This window comes from Fusarium falciforme, chromosome 1, assembly GCF_026873545.1.
Source record: "Fusarium falciforme chromosome 1, complete sequence".
Classification (NCBI taxonomy): Eukaryota; Fungi; Ascomycota; class Sordariomycetes; order Hypocreales; family Nectriaceae; genus Fusarium; species Fusarium falciforme.
This window is the reverse complement of record NC_070544.1, coordinates 1147398-1164425: the sequence shown is the minus strand read 5'-3', so window position 1 is coordinate 1164425 and position 17028 is coordinate 1147398. Positions and strand designations below refer to the sequence as shown.

General features: G+C 54.0%; 4 protein-coding genes across 4 annotated transcripts; 3 read left to right on the top strand and 1 right to left on the bottom strand.

Moving 5' to 3' along the window:
• Positions 1 to 976: 976 nt before the first annotated feature.
• On the top strand, positions 977 to 2751 carry NCS54_00027900 (BZIP-type transcription factor MBZ1; the record flags this gene model as incomplete). The annotated part of the gene is made up of 2 exons (XM_053145933.1): positions 977 to 1886; positions 1937 to 2751. 2 exons carry the CDS (start codon positions 977 to 979, stop codon positions 2749 to 2751), a joined length of 1725 nt encoding a protein of 574 aa, XP_053001908.1.
• A 730-nt stretch (positions 2752 to 3481) lies between these two features.
• NCS54_00027800 (HET domain-containing protein) lies at positions 3482 to 5358 on the top strand (the record flags this gene model as incomplete). Its single annotated transcript, XM_053145932.1, has 2 exons — positions 3482 to 4066; positions 4114 to 5358. The coding sequence occupies 2 exons, from the start codon at positions 3482 to 3484 to the stop codon at positions 5356 to 5358; spliced, it is 1830 nt and encodes a 609-aa protein (XP_053001907.1).
• Positions 5359 to 5771: 413 nt separating this feature from the next.
• Positions 5772 to 7560, bottom strand: NCS54_00027700 (Hypothetical protein; the record flags this gene model as incomplete). Its single annotated transcript, XM_053145931.1, has 2 exons — positions 5772 to 6999; positions 7046 to 7560. 2 exons carry the CDS (start codon positions 7558 to 7560, stop codon positions 5772 to 5774), a joined length of 1743 nt encoding a protein of 580 aa, XP_053001906.1.
• A 4615-nt stretch (positions 7561 to 12175) lies between these two features.
• On the top strand, positions 12176 to 16855 carry NCS54_00027600 ([Histone H3]-trimethyl-L-lysine(9) demethylase; the record flags this gene model as incomplete). The annotated part of the gene is made up of 5 exons (XM_053145930.1): positions 12176 to 12547; positions 12594 to 14674; positions 14764 to 15744; positions 15792 to 16278; positions 16334 to 16855. The coding sequence occupies 5 exons, from the start codon at positions 12176 to 12178 to the stop codon at positions 16853 to 16855; spliced, it is 4443 nt and encodes a 1480-aa protein (XP_053001905.1).
• Between the last annotated feature and the right edge of the window lie 173 nt (positions 16856 to 17028).

Genomic DNA, 17028 nt, shown 5'->3' with positions numbered 1-17028 from the left:
AAAGCCCAGCGGAGCGGCCCTTGATGTCTGGCTGGCAGCGAGAAAGCGAGCGCCATGCTGCCATCACTGCCTTTCTGGCGTCGAATCTGGCCCAAAAGGGCAGTCGAGCGTCGTCATCCTCAGGCCGCAGTCTCTCCGGGGGGTCCCCTCTCGCATCCCTCGGGACACGATGAGACCTGGAACGGGCTCTGGTGGTCAAGATCCAGGGAGAGGTGGGGGGCCAGAGCGACTCTGGCACTTGGTGAGAGAGGCGCTGGGAGGCTCGGCCGCCGAAGGAGTCGGCCTCTTGGCTGGTTTTGGTTGGTCCGATGCGGCGCTGCCTCAGACGTCGCCCGCGCCGCTCACCCAGTCGCTCACATCCTCGCCCACATTCTCGCCCTTGGCTTGCACCACCCAGGAAAAGAGCTGACGCGTCCTCTCGCTCCACTAGTCGGCTCCCCGGCTGCTGATCCTTGTCAGCCCGGACAACGGCCCTGGCAGCCCCGGCAGGGGTGGAAGCGCAGAGACGGACGGCGGCTCTCCTGCAAACCTTCAGGGGATTTAGAGCATTACATCCTTGGAATTAGGGGCTTTGAGTTTGTTTACAGTGGATTCCCTTAGTGGGTTTACAGTGGCTCCTCGTGGCTCTCCTGGCGTGCCGGGGGTGAGTTGATGTCCCGGTGGTACGTACCGCCACCAAGGCACCCATCCCATTGATAGAACACCCTTCCCCCAGTTCCCGATTTCTGCCTGGTTCCATCTTCCATCTTTCCCCTTCTCAACTTTTGCAACAAACTTGTCACCAAATCATCCTCATCAATCAACTCATCGAACATATTGGACATCGTCGAGTCATACCTGGCCTGTCATCACTCACTTCTTACATAAACAGGCGGCGACTTCACTCTCTCTCTTACCGTCGCTTTCGCTTCCTGCGTCTTCCGCTCTAGTCCGGTACCCGCCGCTCTGATAACACCCGACTTCACAAAACGTCATCATGTCGGCTTCGGCCCAGAACAACGTCGATATCGACGCCCTCCTCGATCTCACAGAGTACGAGAACGTCTCGAATTACCAGTCTCCTTCGGCCTCAGTCTCACCCTCAGCGACCTCGAAGCCTACCTTCACAAGCCCCGTCACCGCGGCCGTGTCAGTGCCCGCAGCTACCACAACCACACAGACCTTGAGTGGTCCCAGTCACAACTATGATCTGTACCGACAACAGACTGGCTTTGTGCCCGGTGCGCTCGCAAACACCATGGCGGTGAACCAGACCAACAACACTGGTTACCAGGACTTTGCCAGCCTCGACTATCTTTCCACCTTCAGCCCCGAGAACGACATGTTTGACTTCAACACGTCTCCTTCTCAAGGAACTCTGGGCGCTTCGGATATCGATATGGACTTTGAGTCCCCTGCCGATTCGCAGCAATTCTTCACCATCAATCCCAGCAACATCGAGCAGGATGCCAGCCTGCCATCGCCGCCTGTTCTGCCCACCCAGACCAACAATGTCGGCCGTCTCTGGCCCGGCGCCCACTCTCAGGCTGCCCTCGCCAAGGCTCAAGCTGAGCAGCGTCATCAGCAGCGTCTGATCCAGCAGCAGCAACAGGCTCAGCGACAGAGCCCCCAGGCCAAGTCCCGCGGCAAGGCTCCTCAGCCCACCGACCCCATTGTTGAGCAGAAGATCACTCAGCTCCTCAACTCGATGCGGGCCAAGCCCTCTATGCCTGACGCTCAGGGTCAGAGCCCCCTCACCAACCTCCCCCGCGCCAAGAAGGACGAGGATGAGATGGATGAGGATGAGCGACTCCTGGCCAGTGAGGAGGGCAAGAAGCTCAGCAGCAAGGAGCGCCGTCAGCTTCGCAACAAGGTTTCCGCTCGTGCTTTCCGTTCCCGTAGAAAGGGTAAGTCAATATTCTCCAATCACCTTGGTACATGTACTAACTGTCACTAGAATACATCTCTCAGCTCGAGAGTGAAATCGCCAACAAGGTCAACGAGAATGGTGATCTCCGATCCCAGAACCGGGCCCTTGTTGAGGAGAACAAGCGTCTCACCGACCTGACCCGCATGCTTCTGTCCTCGTCTTCCTTCTCCAACTTCCTGGACACGCTCAGCAACAACCCTGCCGCCTCTACTGCCCCTACCCCTCAGCTCAAGGTCGAGCCCCAGCAGGAGCAGCGTCAGATGCCCAAGGACATCAACCCTTACAACGCCCAGCAGTCCCAGCAGCAGCAGATTGGCATGGCCATGATCCCTGAGCAGAACATGGACTTCTCCATGCTCACCCTAGACAACACCTACAACTTCCAGCCCCAGGTCTTTGTCGTCGACACCCCTGAGGTGCCCACTCTCGATGCCGCTGTCCTGTCCGGAAAAACGTCCAACTTTGTTGAGCCTGCCTTTGATTCCGAGGATGAGAAGGTCGACATGCCCATCATCGAGCGACCTGTCGAGAAGCCTCAGGTGTCTGAGCCTGTCGAGGCTGTCCCCGTCGACGCTGAGTTTGAGTCTGATCCCGATTTCGCCCTGTTCCACAACGAGCCTGCCACTACCACTGAGCAGCCCAAGGAGCTCGACACCGAGGGTCTGTCCAACGTCGACATCTTTGGTGGCATCGAATCGGAGAAGGTTCTCTCGCGACTGGAGCTTGTTGATGCCAGCGAGGAGGAGACCACAGCTGCTCTGGCCATGCTTCGAGTGGAACGCATCTGCGCGAGCACCGAGGCCGTTGTGTCAAGGTTAGAGCTTCTCACCCTTGACATGTAAATGTAGTTGGAATAGGACTGGAAGGGCAGGAACAGAACAGGACATACAAAACTAGCGATTTCATTTTCCTTTGTCACGTACGGAAACCATAGCGGATTGGGAACGGACACCACGGCGTTTTGGCAGATGGACGGATCACCCATAGGCGGTGCCCCCTACATAATTTGATTGATACTGGCGGGATGATGAGTGATGACCCGAGGATTTAGTTGTGTACAGTTAGATAGATAGGCCTACCGCCGCTCGATATCAGAATCAAGACTTGAAGTCTATCTTTGTTTTCCTGAACGTGAAGAGATCCATTGCCGTGTGCACTACCGTATATCGTCCAGGGGGGCTAATATTGGTAGTGCTGACAAGGGGCAAAGTCCCGCCTGCGGAGAATGGAGGGATGTATTGCAGCGGCAATTCTGTTGGTGTCGCAACCTACCTTTTCTGTCGTTCCACATACGAGCAGGCTGACTGTGCTACTGTCATGGTCTTGAGGGATAGAGCACTCTCGCTATGTCGAATCGCAACTCTGAGAAGAGTTCGTGTCAAGACGTGCATAACCAGAGCAGCTCACACTGACTCGAGCGATCGACAAGGACGGCGTCAATGGGCCCGAGGAGTGAATCGGCCCTTTCATAGTCGCCACGACCGGCCTTTGCACCATCAGAAACAGCCGTCTCGGCTCTGCCAAGCATCTCACAAGGCTCGCTACTCTTCCGTCTCGGTGTCACCGTTATCCATGGATCATGTCCTCGTGCCGGGGGATGCGCCGACTGCGGAGCCGTACCGGTACGAGCACTTTCGGGATAGCTACTCGATCCGTATCTTGACGCTCGAGCCCGGCGTGGGCGATGAGCCGCTAGTCGGGTCTCTCAAGTTTGAGAATCTGGATTTTAGTCCGGAGTATGAGGCCATCTCCTATGTTTGGGGTACTGAGGGCCGGTGCTCAGAGATCCTCATTGATGGGAGGGTGCTACCTTTGACGCGGAGCATTGAGGGCGCGCTGCGCCGCATGAGACATGCCTCGTCCCGTCGTCGTCTCTGGGCAGACCAGATTTGCATCAACCAGGACGACATTGCGGAGCGGAGTCAGCAGGTTAGTCTCATGAATGCCATATACAAGGGAGCCCGGCATGTCTTGGTGTGGCTGGGACCGGACGACAACCGTGCTGCCCAGGCGGCCGTCACCATGGTTCACTATCTGCACGGAGTCTTTACGAATGATGAGATGCATGACGAGTTTCGTCTTGCGCACTCGGAGGAGCTGCTGAAGCAGGACAAGAGTCCCTGGGTGCCGTTGGCTCAGATGACGAGGCTACAATGGGTGAGTATCAGATGCTTGAGAAATGGGGACGCCACTGATGAGTCCAGTTCAACCGGATATGGATCGTCCAGGAGATTGGCACTACAGCACCGGCCACGCTCTACTGGGGAGACGTCGAGATTGATTGGGAGATCTTGTCTCTTGTCACGGGCGTCTTGGGCGAGAGCTACCATCATCTGAGGTCGAGGTTTTACATTCTCACCCCCAACATTCGGTATCTGTACCAAAGATTTGTTGAGCCGGATGAAGACAACGACATCAACCAAGACCGTGCCTATTTTGTATATGAGCTACATCGTGCGAGACATCTCCTCGCCAAAGATCCTCGGGACCATGTGTATGCCTTTCTGGGCCACTTCTCTCTTCACACTGGCAGCAAGGCCCTCTCGGAACTGGAACCAGATTATAGCAAGTCGATTGAAGACGTCTACTACGACGTTGCCACCAGAGAACTCTCGGGTTGCGAATCACTTCTCTTATTGTCAGCCTGCCATGATGTGCCGTCCACGTATAGGAGGAGGCCCATGACAAGGGGCGATCTGCCAACGTGGGTTCCGGACTGGCGCATCGTTCCGCTTCACCTCATCGGAACCCCCGGCACACCTCACAGAGCTTCAAGGGACCTAACGCCGAGATTGCATATCGATGATGAGAGGAAAGCCTTACATATCCGTGGCATACGTGTAGATCGGATTCGCCGACCGACATGGACTTTCTGGGCCAACGCCTTCCAGTTCCGTCGTGAGCCAGTACCTCAACTACCTATTGAAGCACTTTGGGGCAGCATCTGCGGTCGTGGAAGCAAGCGCTTTAGTCTGCAAAAGAAGTATTTTAACGGTGAACCGGCCTTCTTCGCCCTTATACAAACGCTGACAAACGCCTGCGTCGGCGCGGACCGCTCCCGTCCCTACGAGGATATCCCCAAGGAGGAGTGGTTCGCCAATGGGGCGGCGTACCTAGTTCGCGCGCTGGGGAACACGGACGGCGTGGACCAGGAGATCCAGCGGCTGGCGCTCTCTGGGGATGGATTCAAATGGAGCCACCAGGCGACGCTGGTAACGCGGTATCGCAAGTTTGCAGTAACCGCGGGGGGATTATTTGTCCTGGGGCCGGATATCATGCAAAACGGGGACGTGTTGGTTGTGCTATATGGGGGAAAAGCGCCGTTTTTGCTAAGGAGGAGGGCGGATGGGGAAACGTGGATGCTTGTGGGTGAGTGTTATGTACATGGGTTGATGAACGGAGAGGCTTTGGAGGGCGATACACCGCAGGAGGAGTTTGTTATTTTATGAGGGTTTGGAGATCATGAAGGATGGCAAGGTCAGGATGGATATACCCCGTGTGATAGCTACATAGTTAGCAGTTCGGATATTGGATACATGTATAATCATAGCGATATAAAAGAAACTCCCTTCCTGAGCGTTTCGAGCCTCTGCCTTCAAAATAGACTTCAAAGTGATATGATTCATGTCGTGTGTCATTGTGTCAGTTGGGTATATACGTCCACATTCCATCCATCCAAATGAGTGTATCTAACAAGATGCCAATCCAACGCCGGTTCAACTTCCGATACAAATATTCATAGTTCGGAAAGACTGTAAAGAAGCAAAGGGTATAACCAGTCCATATGACCATTCTCCATTCCTCCCTGTTCCTCACCCATGTTCATTCCTCATCCATATCATGCCTCATATGTCACTTTCACTTAGACGGTCTCATGTTCCTTCACTGGCGTCGCTCCCAGGACACTGATGCCGTCTTCGTCGTCACTAAGCGAACGTCGAGGATCCGGCCCCAAGTCCTTGTTGACGATGCCAGATGTCTGGGGAGGCAGATTTCCGCCTCGAAGCTCCCAACTCCCAACACGTTCATGGTGAACTCCCGTCTTTGTCACCACGACATCAGGATCACCCTCCTTCCTCTCAGATCCTTTGAAACCACCAACAGCAGCCTCAGTCTGTGGCTCTTCAGCAGGAGGAGGAGTGTTGCGACTGAGACGAACTCCTCCCAAGAAGTAGAGACCTGCAAATACAATGGCGACAACAACGAGCATGATGATCGCACCGATGATTCCACCAATCGCCGGACCAATTGTAGAGGTGCGCAAGTCCAGGTTTTCCACTGCATTCAAGAGACACCAGGGGGCAGGCGTGGGACTGCAGATGTCACACCAGTCGTCGGCCGTCCTGCCGAGATTCTGCATGGTTTCCAAGAACTCGGTATACAACACCCCGTCGGGACTTGGACTGAAAAGCCCCTGGTTCGCAAAGTCCTCATCCGCATCCGCCGAGGCACGATAAGACAATCTCACACGCAGAGTATCGGCAGACGGCTGTCGGCTAGGAAAGTCAGGGTCCTCGCCAAAGAGCTCAAACACCAAGGCAGCCCCCGGCTCGGGAAGTGACGAAAAGGGCTCCTTAAAGATCTCATCACCTGTGACGAGCCCCGCGAGGGAGACGAAGCTCATGATGGGCTCGAGGGATCCAAACATGAGGCTGAGCTTGTTGTACTCGCCCTCCCACTTGATGTTGTTCTGGAACAGCTGCGTCACCCTGTTGGCCAGCGTGCGGCCGGCGATGGAGTAGAGGATGCCCAGGGGGTCGTTGTCACCCTGGCGCTCCTTGTAGCTGTTTTGAGCGCGCAGCAGGGTCGTGGCGTATGAGTTGAGGAAGTCGAGCGTCACGTTTGCGTTGCTCATGCCCCTGTGGACAGTCTCATTGTGGCGATACATGTAGTCGACATACTCCCAGAGTTCATAGGCGTTCCAGAAGTGAGCATAACCAATTTCAATTGTCCCAACGAACGGCTCAGTTGAAAAGAGATTCTGGTAGAAGGGAAGGGTTGACTGGTAGAGATTGTTGAGCTGCTCGTCTGAGGTCAAGTTGGTGGTGATCTCTGTGTTCCAGGCAGAGCATCGCGCTGTCCCGTCGAGTCTGGAATTTGTTAGCAGGGGCTTGTTTGATGTGGTTGTGAGCGTACGCAGTAGAACTAGGGTCCATGTAGCTGGCAGTCCTGATATTGGCATATTGATATCCATTGAGTGGGTATTCAGTGTTGTTATCACCCAGGTCCAAGTTGAGACCCAAGTCTTCACCTCCAGCGGTCGCATCGTAAGCATTGGGCGACGGAGGATAAAGGCCCTGCATGAAGGCCATGGCACCAGCAGACACCCATTCATCCGTCTGAGAGAGAATGTCGACATCGTCATTGTCAATCACATCAATGTTGAGCTTCTGAATGTATGCAGTCTGGATATCGTCAAAGTCGGAGTCATTGACGCTGTTTCTGAGATAGCGAGCTCGAAAGGCCGTCCCCTGCCGCCACATCTGCTGGGCTCCCTCGGGAGTCAGGATGGTGCGCATGTCGCTAATGATGGGCGTCCTCTCGCCATGGTTGACGAATGCGACGGCCGCCCAGACCTTGTCACCGCTGCTCTGGGCGGCTGCGCTGTTGATGAACGGCGAGACCGCAAAGAAGCGCTTGAGGTGAACCATTGTGAAGACGATTGGGGGCTTATGGCCTCATCTGACACCGTCGAGGTGAGGGGTGAGATGCAAGGGAAAAGAGAGATAAGCTCAGAGGGAAAGGATGCGAGAGGGATTCATGGCCGGGTTATACAAAGCTGCAAGCTATGGGCGATCGTCATCCATTGACGGCATTTCCGCCAAGATCAGGCTCTAACAGAGGGCAGGTCTCTGTACATGATTGCAGAGCCTACCGGCTACGGCGCATCTTCTCATCGAGACATGGCGTTGGGACTCGTACAACAAGGCTGGGCAATGATGTGCTCGTGAGCGGGGTGGCTTTTGCACACGGGAATCGATAGCGCGAATGGCATGATGGAGGATGGGCTGCCACCTTCTTTCGCCGGGAAGGGCGAAGCCAGCATTCGAGGCCACCCAATCATGGGGAGTCGACTTGAGATGGTTGCACACGATGTGCTGCACGAGCGGGGGAAGGGTGGCTGGAAAGCTGAACAAGGATGGATGGAAGCTAAGGTAGCGCAGGTTTGTTGAAAGCCTTCAGCCCTTCACAGATCTAGGAGCTCTCTGTGTGGTTTGGTGGCGGTGAGTTTTGGGGTGGGAGCTTTCACCCCGAGACAGTTCGAGGCTTTCCGCTGAAGCCAAAAGCAGCTTGGGCTACAGCAAAGGAAGGGTGTTCTGTCGTGGGTGACTCGTGAGTCAGTATGAGGAGCTCTGCTGCTTGCTTGCTTATCCTGCAGATCCAACCTCACGGAGGATTACTCTCAAGTTCCGCTGCAATGTTGCGTTGCAACTGCAGACGTCGGGTCGGTAATCATTCGGCCTGGGCGAGGTTGACAAGATGCGGGGCTTGAGATAGACAGTAACACCATGGATCAATTGCTGATTATGTCAAGATGCTTTCGCAGATACTCAAGGTTTACCTCGTTCCAGGTTACGGGCACTAGATTTTTATGCAGAAACATAGACTTCATTCCATGACGTCGTTGGCAGAGGTTTGGTGGCAGGGATATTCATGTCAGTGACATGCCATCTCTTCAACACGGTGAGAGTTGCAATTGGGGATGTGTATGTGAAATGCGAACGCGGATACGCCCATGGCTTGGCAGCTAACAGTTGCTCGTGATTGACGGTCACGAGATCCAGCCATTTGAATTAAGTTAGGTAGAACATGCAAGGCAGGCATTTGCATCCTCAAGTCAAGGCACACTCGACCCCTGTCACAGTGTAAGCACCCAGGACCAGAACAAAGACCATGCCCTGTTCCTGAACAACCATTCCTTTCCTAACCTGTAAGAATAGTTAGCAAAGACGGTAGGCACTAACTGGAAGCAATCATTCCCCCAAATAGTCTATCGAGGCATGAGTATGGCTATGAAGACACTCTTTGTTTGGCTATCCACTAAACTGTTAGGACCTTGACCTGATCTCAACCAGGACGGATACTCCCGGCCCCAAACCGTTAACCTGAGGGTCCTTCGATTGATATCACATTCCACTACCAATTAGCAAGTGTTCTATGACAAAACGGTGGAGCAGAACTGGGCCGTCTAGCATATATCCCGCAATATCGAAGGCTGCCCACCACTCACCACAATCGCCCATGGCAAGCGGACAACCGCTTGTGAACAACGGTTCCATGGTCTAACGGTTATGACTGCGGATTCTGATTCCGCCAGCGAGGGTTCGACTCCCTCTGGAACCTTTTTGCCGTTGCTTTGATGTGAACGTCGTTTTTGCTGCGCTGGCGAGGGCGGACTTGAGATGTGTTGCCCCACTTCAAACCCTGTAAACAGGATCCGACACTTGAACCCCCTTGATTCGGGTTGTTGTCTTGTTCGTTTCGTTTTGTACGAATGAAGACAAGGGGAATGCACACATTGACCGCACAAGACAGATCTCCCGTCCTCTTCGAATACTCCCGTTGTATTGTGAGGACCTGGGGCAATTAAGCTTATTCGCCGACCCCTGGACTGGCCACTTACACCCTACCAAGTTCGAGACATGGACCTAGGCATGGGACTTGATGTGATTTTGAGGTCGTATAATGTATTGTGTCAATTTGTTTGTGTCATGCTGATTATAAGAACCGAGGGAAATATCTTCATCCCTGAGCCAAACAAGATGACAGTCGGAGACAATAGGCCTTTACAATACTGACATTTACTGCAAGTGATGGCAACACATGTGGAGACCAAGTCGGCCATAACAGGTATAACTGTTTCCCAATACATTGGTGTTCAAGCTGTGTCCCATAGACGTTCGCATTGTGTCGACATAGGGATGCCAATACCTCCGCCGGTTCTCACTATGAACAATCGTTGGCATTGGTGATTCTGTGCCATGTTCAAAAGCAATGCAGAATCGACAGAGACCCATTTAAGTAAGAAGGCAAGCTTCTCGTATAAGTAACACCACCGAGTGCTCTACCAGCCATCTTCTTTGACATGCTTACACTGACATATTTACACTGCGCAGCATCATTTTTAGCGTTCCACAGCTGACCTTGCCAGGGTATATGCACTTGCGCATCGGACTCGCCCGTCATGCCTTTCCCATGGAGCAACCAAGAAGGCTCAATCAATATGAGCCGAGAACTCACTGCTTGGATGCAGCCGTCAGGTGAGCCGGACTGGTCGAGCCGCAACAACCCCTGGGACACATCTCCTTCTGGAGCTCCAACCAAAAACCTTCCGAGACCGGATAACTCCCATCCTTCAGAGCTAACACTTAGACCATTGATCTTGAGCGCTGCTGAGAGCCCATCGCTAGAGGAATCAAGTGCCGCCGACAGTCTGCTACTACTAGCCTTGGACGCTGTAAGAAGTCTGGCACAACAGACTCCAAATGCGACTGAAAGCCCGGTAGAAGAATCAAGATTTGAGGCTAAAGACTCGGTAGAGGAAGCTTCCAGCCATGCTGAAAGCCAGACAAAATGGATAGCAATCAATGATGGAGATACCCACATGGTAGAAGCATCAATGAGCGTCGATGAATATATGGTAGAAGCACCAACAGACGGTGTTGAAGACTTGGTGGATGGAGCAGCATCCAACAATGAAGACAGGCCAAGAGCACCGGAAAACGATGGTGGATACACACCGGAAGAAGAATTAAACGGTGATGAAGACCTAGCAGAAGGAGCAGCGAGTGAGGATGAGAACCCGGAGCAAGGGAAAAGACGACCTGGAAAATGCAAGGATTGTTCCATGCCTACTAAAGGCAAAAGCCTCCGTTGTCCTGGGTGTAAAAACAAACATAAATTGATGAGGCAAAGACGAAGGTACGATCGCTTGAAGGAACAGGGAAAGTGCTCCCAGTGTATGAGCCCAAAACCAACAAAGGGGCCCTTTTATGCGAACGTTGCGACACGGCGCGGAGAGCTGCAATCCGTAAGGCGAAGGAGGAAAACAAATGTTGTTACTGCAGAAAAAGAGACGCGCAGAATGGGATGTTGGGTTGTGCGAAATGCTACGCCTCAATGAAAGCTTGCCAGCAAGCTGCGAATGATAGAGCCAAGAGCCAAGGACAGTGTCGGGCGTGTAGAAAGAACGAGGCTGTGGAAGGAGGAACGAGTTGCGAGGCATGCAGAGCGTCTCGCAGAGAGGGGAACCGAAGGAGGGAGCGCTTAAGACGTATAGTACCTATAGCTCTATAGATTTGACTTGAGCATCGATCAAACTAGTCCGTCTCTTTTTTCTAATATGGAGCCGTGCAGGACAGATATACTTGTGAGTCTTGATGTTGAGAACTCAGATGTAGTGGATAATGACGGGTAGGGAATCGCCTGGATAGAGTGAACCTGGAGCAAGGACCATCAAGATGAGGCCATCATGGGGTCAATGTGGGACAGGACAAGGCCGGGATGGCCGGTAGTGCACGATTGCCCCCGGCTTTTTGGTGTTGGGTTGGGTTTGAGGTTGGGGAAATCTTATCAATCTCATCAAGGTGCGTCAGATGAAGATCTTTCGAGATCGGATGTCGCATGTGTCATGATCTTGGCCTGGGGGTGGGTGGGTCAGAAGACGTAGCGTTTAATCAAAGAATTGGACGATTAATTGTTGAATGTCTCGAAATTTCATCCCGTGTTTGTGAATATTGTCTTGTTCCCATGCAAAAAAGGAGCTTCTCCCTGATGGAAACCTCCGAAATCGAATGATGCAGGAGCGACGCTATGCCCCTGTCCTGTCCACCTACAGCAGATTGCTGATGCGGTAGATTGGCTTTAGCGGCTCCCTCTGGGTACTTCTCTGCCCTGTTTCTTCCGGTGGCAGACTGGGGCGAATTAGCGCTGAGAGTCTGCAAGTACCTACCAACCGAGAATAAGCGTGATGGGTACCTGCACACTAACGTTTCCTCTGCATCACCTGCCCTTCTGACCACCAACTTTACTCAACTGTACTTGGCCGACTACACCAAACCCAGTGCTCAAACTCACACGCCCTCTTTCATCTCTCGCTTCCAACAAACACTTCAACTCTAACTCGCTCGATAAACACGATCTCCCCGCCCTTTCTCGAGCGATCAAACCCTCAGTATTGCGCCGCACGCCGCAGCGATAAGCGACACGGATCCCACAATTCCTTCCTCAATGGCACCGTCGCCGATTGCGACGTGATCGCCCACCATGTCGGAGTCGACGTCCAAGTCGACCGACGCCAGCATTGCCGTCGCCGCGCATCCCCTCCAAGACGCTGTCGCTGCGCCGACCGAGACCAAGGCTCATGATGCAAAGCCCGCCAAGTCCGATCAGAGCTTCCTTCATTCGCCGCCCGATAGCAACGACACGGCCAAGTCGGACGCATCTGACTCGGAATTGAGCGACCTAGAGGACGAACCCATTCTGAGCGATGCGCCGCAGCCTGCGCCCGCCAGCGACAACGGCGACACCCATAACGACGCCTGCGACGATATTGGGGAGGTGCTTCCGGACCACTGGTCTGGTACTGTTCCTGTCTTTAAGCCGACCATGCACCAATTCAAAGATTTCAAACGCTTCGTAGGTCTGAACAAAGACTTTGTCGTTCTGTACTAACCCCCTCAAGATGGAAGCTGTCGACAGCTATGGTATGAAGTCTGGTATTATCAAGATCATCCCTCCGGAAGAATGGAAGGACTCTCTCCCGAAGCTCGACGAATTGGTAAAACAAGTCAAAGTGCGAGAGCCGATTAAGCAGGATATCATGGGTTCCAACGGAACGTACCGTCAGGTTAATATTGTTCACGGCCGGTCGTACAACCTTCCTCAATGGCGCCAGCTTTGCGATCAGAGCGAACACCAGCCTCCAGCCAGACGTGGCGAACGACGTGCCAACGCCGAAAAGCCAAAACCACGGACCCGAGCGGCAGCGGCAGCGGCATCTAACACTGCAGATTCTGCGACTCCCAAGAAGCGAGGGCGAGGACGACCAGCCAAACGCGGAGCTAGAGGCAGACGTGCAAAGGAGGAACCAGAGGCCGACGATGACCGCCCCATGACCCCCGTTTCTCCTAAGCAGGATCCTGCAGAAACTCAAGAACCACCAATCCAATCCATCGAGAAGGACCCGGGCGTCGAGGATGATGAAGACTATGAGCCCACAGTTGGTCGCATGGGTTCCCGACAAGCAAAGGCGAAGACCCAAACAGTTTCAGCGCGGCGCAAGTACAGTCGCCGAGAAGGATCCGCCATGATTGACGAAGCTGCATTCAAGGACTGGGATTACAAGATGGATATTTCAGAATACACCCCCGAGCGCTGTGAGGAGCTGGAGAGAGTATACTGGAAGACGCTTACCTATGCTCCACCTCTCTACGGCGCTGATCTGATGGGCACCCTTTTTGACGAATCGACCGAGATCTGGAACCTCAACAAGTTGCCTAACCTCTTGGACGTTCTCGGAACCAAGGTTCCAGGAGTCAACACGGCGTACCTCTACCTGGGCATGTGGAAGGCGACCTTTGCTTGGCATCTGGAGGATGTTGATTTGTACAGCATCAACTACCTCCACTTTGGTGCTCCCAAACAGTGGTACAGCATTTCCCAAGCGGACGCCCGTCGTTTCGAGGCTGCGATGAAGAATATCTGGCCCGCAGACGCCAAGGCCTGCGATCAGTTCCTGAGACACAAGGGCTTCCTTATCTCGCCACAACATCTAAAGTCGCATTACAACATCACAGTCAACAAATGCGTTTCATATCCGGGCGAGTTCGTGGTCACATACCCGTACGGATACCATTCTGGATACAACTTGGGTTACAACTGCGCCGAGGCCGTCAACTTCGCGTTGGATTCCTGGCTTGACATCGGCAAGATTGCCAAGAAGTGCGAGTGCGCCCAGGCGCAGGACAGCGTCTGGGTTAATGTCTACGAGATCGAGCGAAAACTGCGTGGCGAAGAGACAGAATATGAGGAAACAGAAGATGAAGAGGACGAAGAGGATGACGATGACGAGAGGTCTGGCCTGCCCACCCCACCGTCAGGTTCTGGTGTCAAGTTCAAGGAGACTGGGCGAAAGCGAAAGCGTGGACCTGGCGAGAAGGGAGGCAAGGTCAAGAAGATCAGACTTCGTCTCAGGACGAAAGCTGAGCCTCCTTGTTGCCTCTGTCCCAATGAAGTCCCAACAGCCGAGCTGTTACCCACTGATGATGGCCGGAAGGCTCATCGGACATGTGCCCTCTATCTCCCCGAGACGTACATCGATACTGTCGACGGGCAGGAGATCGTTGCCAATGTGGCAGGCATTCACAAGGATCGCCTTGATCTCAAGTGCCTCTACTGTCGATCCAGGCGCGGCGCATGCTTCCAATGCTCGCAAAAGAAGTGCGCCAGAGCCTATCACCCGACATGCGCGGCTGCAGCAGGTGTCTTTATCGAAGAACAAGATGTTCCTGTTTTTGGGGAAGACGGCACCGAATACAAGGAGCAAGCATTTGGATTCAGCTGTCGATTCCATCGGACGAAGCGAGACAAGAAGTTGGATGGAGATGCACTGGAAGCCGATTCACGTATCCAGGCAGCAGCAGCTAAGCTTCGAAAAGGAGACACTTGCCAGCTGCAATATTTCAAAGGGGAAATTTTCGCTGGTGTTGTTGTGGAAACCCGCCTCGATGAGCAAACGCTGGTTCTTGATGTTCTACCAAACGGGTACGCCACCACTACTTTTATCACCTATTTTGTTTATCGCCAATTCGTCAAAACAACACAAAACACAGAAAAAAGCTGACTCTTCATAGCGATCGCCTCGAGGTTGAATGGAAGTGGCTATTGCTGCCAGACCCTGCTGATTACCGTTTGCCAAAGGCATCAGCAAAGGCCATCCCGATGCCTACCTCGCAGAAGGACAAGGAGAAGCTGAAAACCAAGCGTCTCAGCGACAACAAGCCCCAGAAGGATGATCCGTTCGTCGAGGGCTTCACTTGGGCTGATTTCCAGGTGCATCCAGTCAGCAACAAGTTCCAGGTCAAGATCGACTTCTCCAAGCCCGATCAACTCTGGCACTACCTGGGCAAGACGTCGACCGAAGCCAAAGCCCAGTACACCGAGGATCCTGCCAAACCCCGTCACAATCCGAGGGGCAACTACTTGGATACGCTTCCCAAGGATCCTAAGCCGGCCAAGCCCCCGAAGGTGGCCCCGGTCAATGTGCCGCGATACACATATGCACCAGCAACTTCATTCGGCGGCCCATACCCTGCTGTCAGACCCGTTGCCCCTCCAGTTTCCGCCCGGCCAGAGAAGCCATACGTCTACAAGCCGCGAAAGCCTGTCGAGGCCAACTTTGCTGCTGCTGCAGGTACCTTCACCACGCAGCGATTCACCCCAACCGCTCCAGCGCCTGTTCCTACCCAGCAACCTCCTACCGTGTATCATCACTACTCGTACACACAGCCACAAGGGCGCCAGGCTCCAGCTCCACATTCTGCCCAGAGGTTTGAAGTCAAGACTCCCCAGAGTTTCGCAAATGGTGGACACTCATCTGGTCCATCTCGGCCCCCAGCGCAGCCTCAACACCACCAGTGGCAGCATTCTGCTGCTCCCAGACCTGCAGCCCTAGCTCGAGCGCCTGCACCTGCGTCTGCACCTGCGCCTGCGCCTGCACCCGTGACACAGCAGCAAGCTAATCATGGATACCCGCGTCCTCAACCCAAGCCATCGTGGCAGGTTCATACGTCAATCTACCACAAGTACCCGTTCTTCCAGGTCAACCACAACAGGTATGTCTCACGGTTTGTATGGACGGCCCTAGCTAACGTTCGCGAAGGGACTCTACCAAGTACAAGACACCCTACGCAGCATGGGGAGGCTTCACCAACGGATACGAAGGCAACCTGAGAGCCCACATCATGGCCAACAAGGACGCTTTCCTCCATCGCAACTCTCCTTACGGCCAGCAGCCGGCAGCTCCAGTAAGAAACCCGGCTCCACCGCAAGCAACTCCCAGCGCTGCTAGCGGTCAGAACCCCTTTTCAAAGCCACCAGTGTCCAAGCCTGCGGCCGCTGCCCCTCCGATCCTGGGAATCCTACCTCGTCCTGCTATCAAGGCCCAGTATCTGCCAGGTGCGCAGGCGCGTCCTGAAGTGGTTCAGCCTGTGCAAGCAGTCCAGCTTCCACAAGCTGTCCGGCCTCCACAAGCCGTCCAGCACCCGCAAGCGGTTCAGCCTCAGTCCACCGTTCAGCCTGCACAGGCTGCCCACTCGCCTAACCAGAGTAGCAAACCAAAGATGGCACCTCCAGCCAAGCCGTATAAGGTAAGTACCTGGAACTATCGAGAGTAGTCACGGGTCGGCTGAGCCGCCAATCCAGATACCTCCCAAGGAGTCGCCAGTGCCGCTGCCGGCGAACTTCCTGGCGGCCATGAGTTCGACTCAGAGTGCTCCCGCTACTGGAGCAACCCAGAAGTCACCAAAGGGTTCAGTCATGAACAAGCAAACCCCAGTTCCGATTCCCCAGCTGCCTGGAATCCCCCCGATGGCATCTCAACAGCAGCCCGGTGTACATCAGCAAGCAATTTTGGATCAATCCTCTCGTGGATCAACAAGGACCACCGCTGGGGCCTCTACGCGCCAACCTGCGGGATCAGTACACATTTCAAGTTCGACAAGCCCAACATTTGCACCAACACACAAGCAAGTGCCCGCACACCCAGCGCGGCCTGCTGAACATACTTTGCCGGAGCCAGTCCAGAAGGAATCGAACGTACTCTCCAAGACTAGTCCCTACGAGCCTCAAGGGTTTCCAGACGTTCCAGGATGTGAATCTATGGAGTTTGTCGAACGTCTCATGAGCAACCTCCGCAAGGTCTCGCAGCGCGGCACCATGAATTAGGTGGAATACAACAGGTTTTTTTCGTTCAAGGTTCCTCCTCAGGACTTGTACAATACCCCGACTTGCATCATTTTGACTTTAGGAGATGTGGCGTTCAGGGGCATCAGGGAAACTTTTTTCAGGTCACGCATACTCGAAAGAAAGATGCGTGAAAAGTACGGACGGGAACGAAA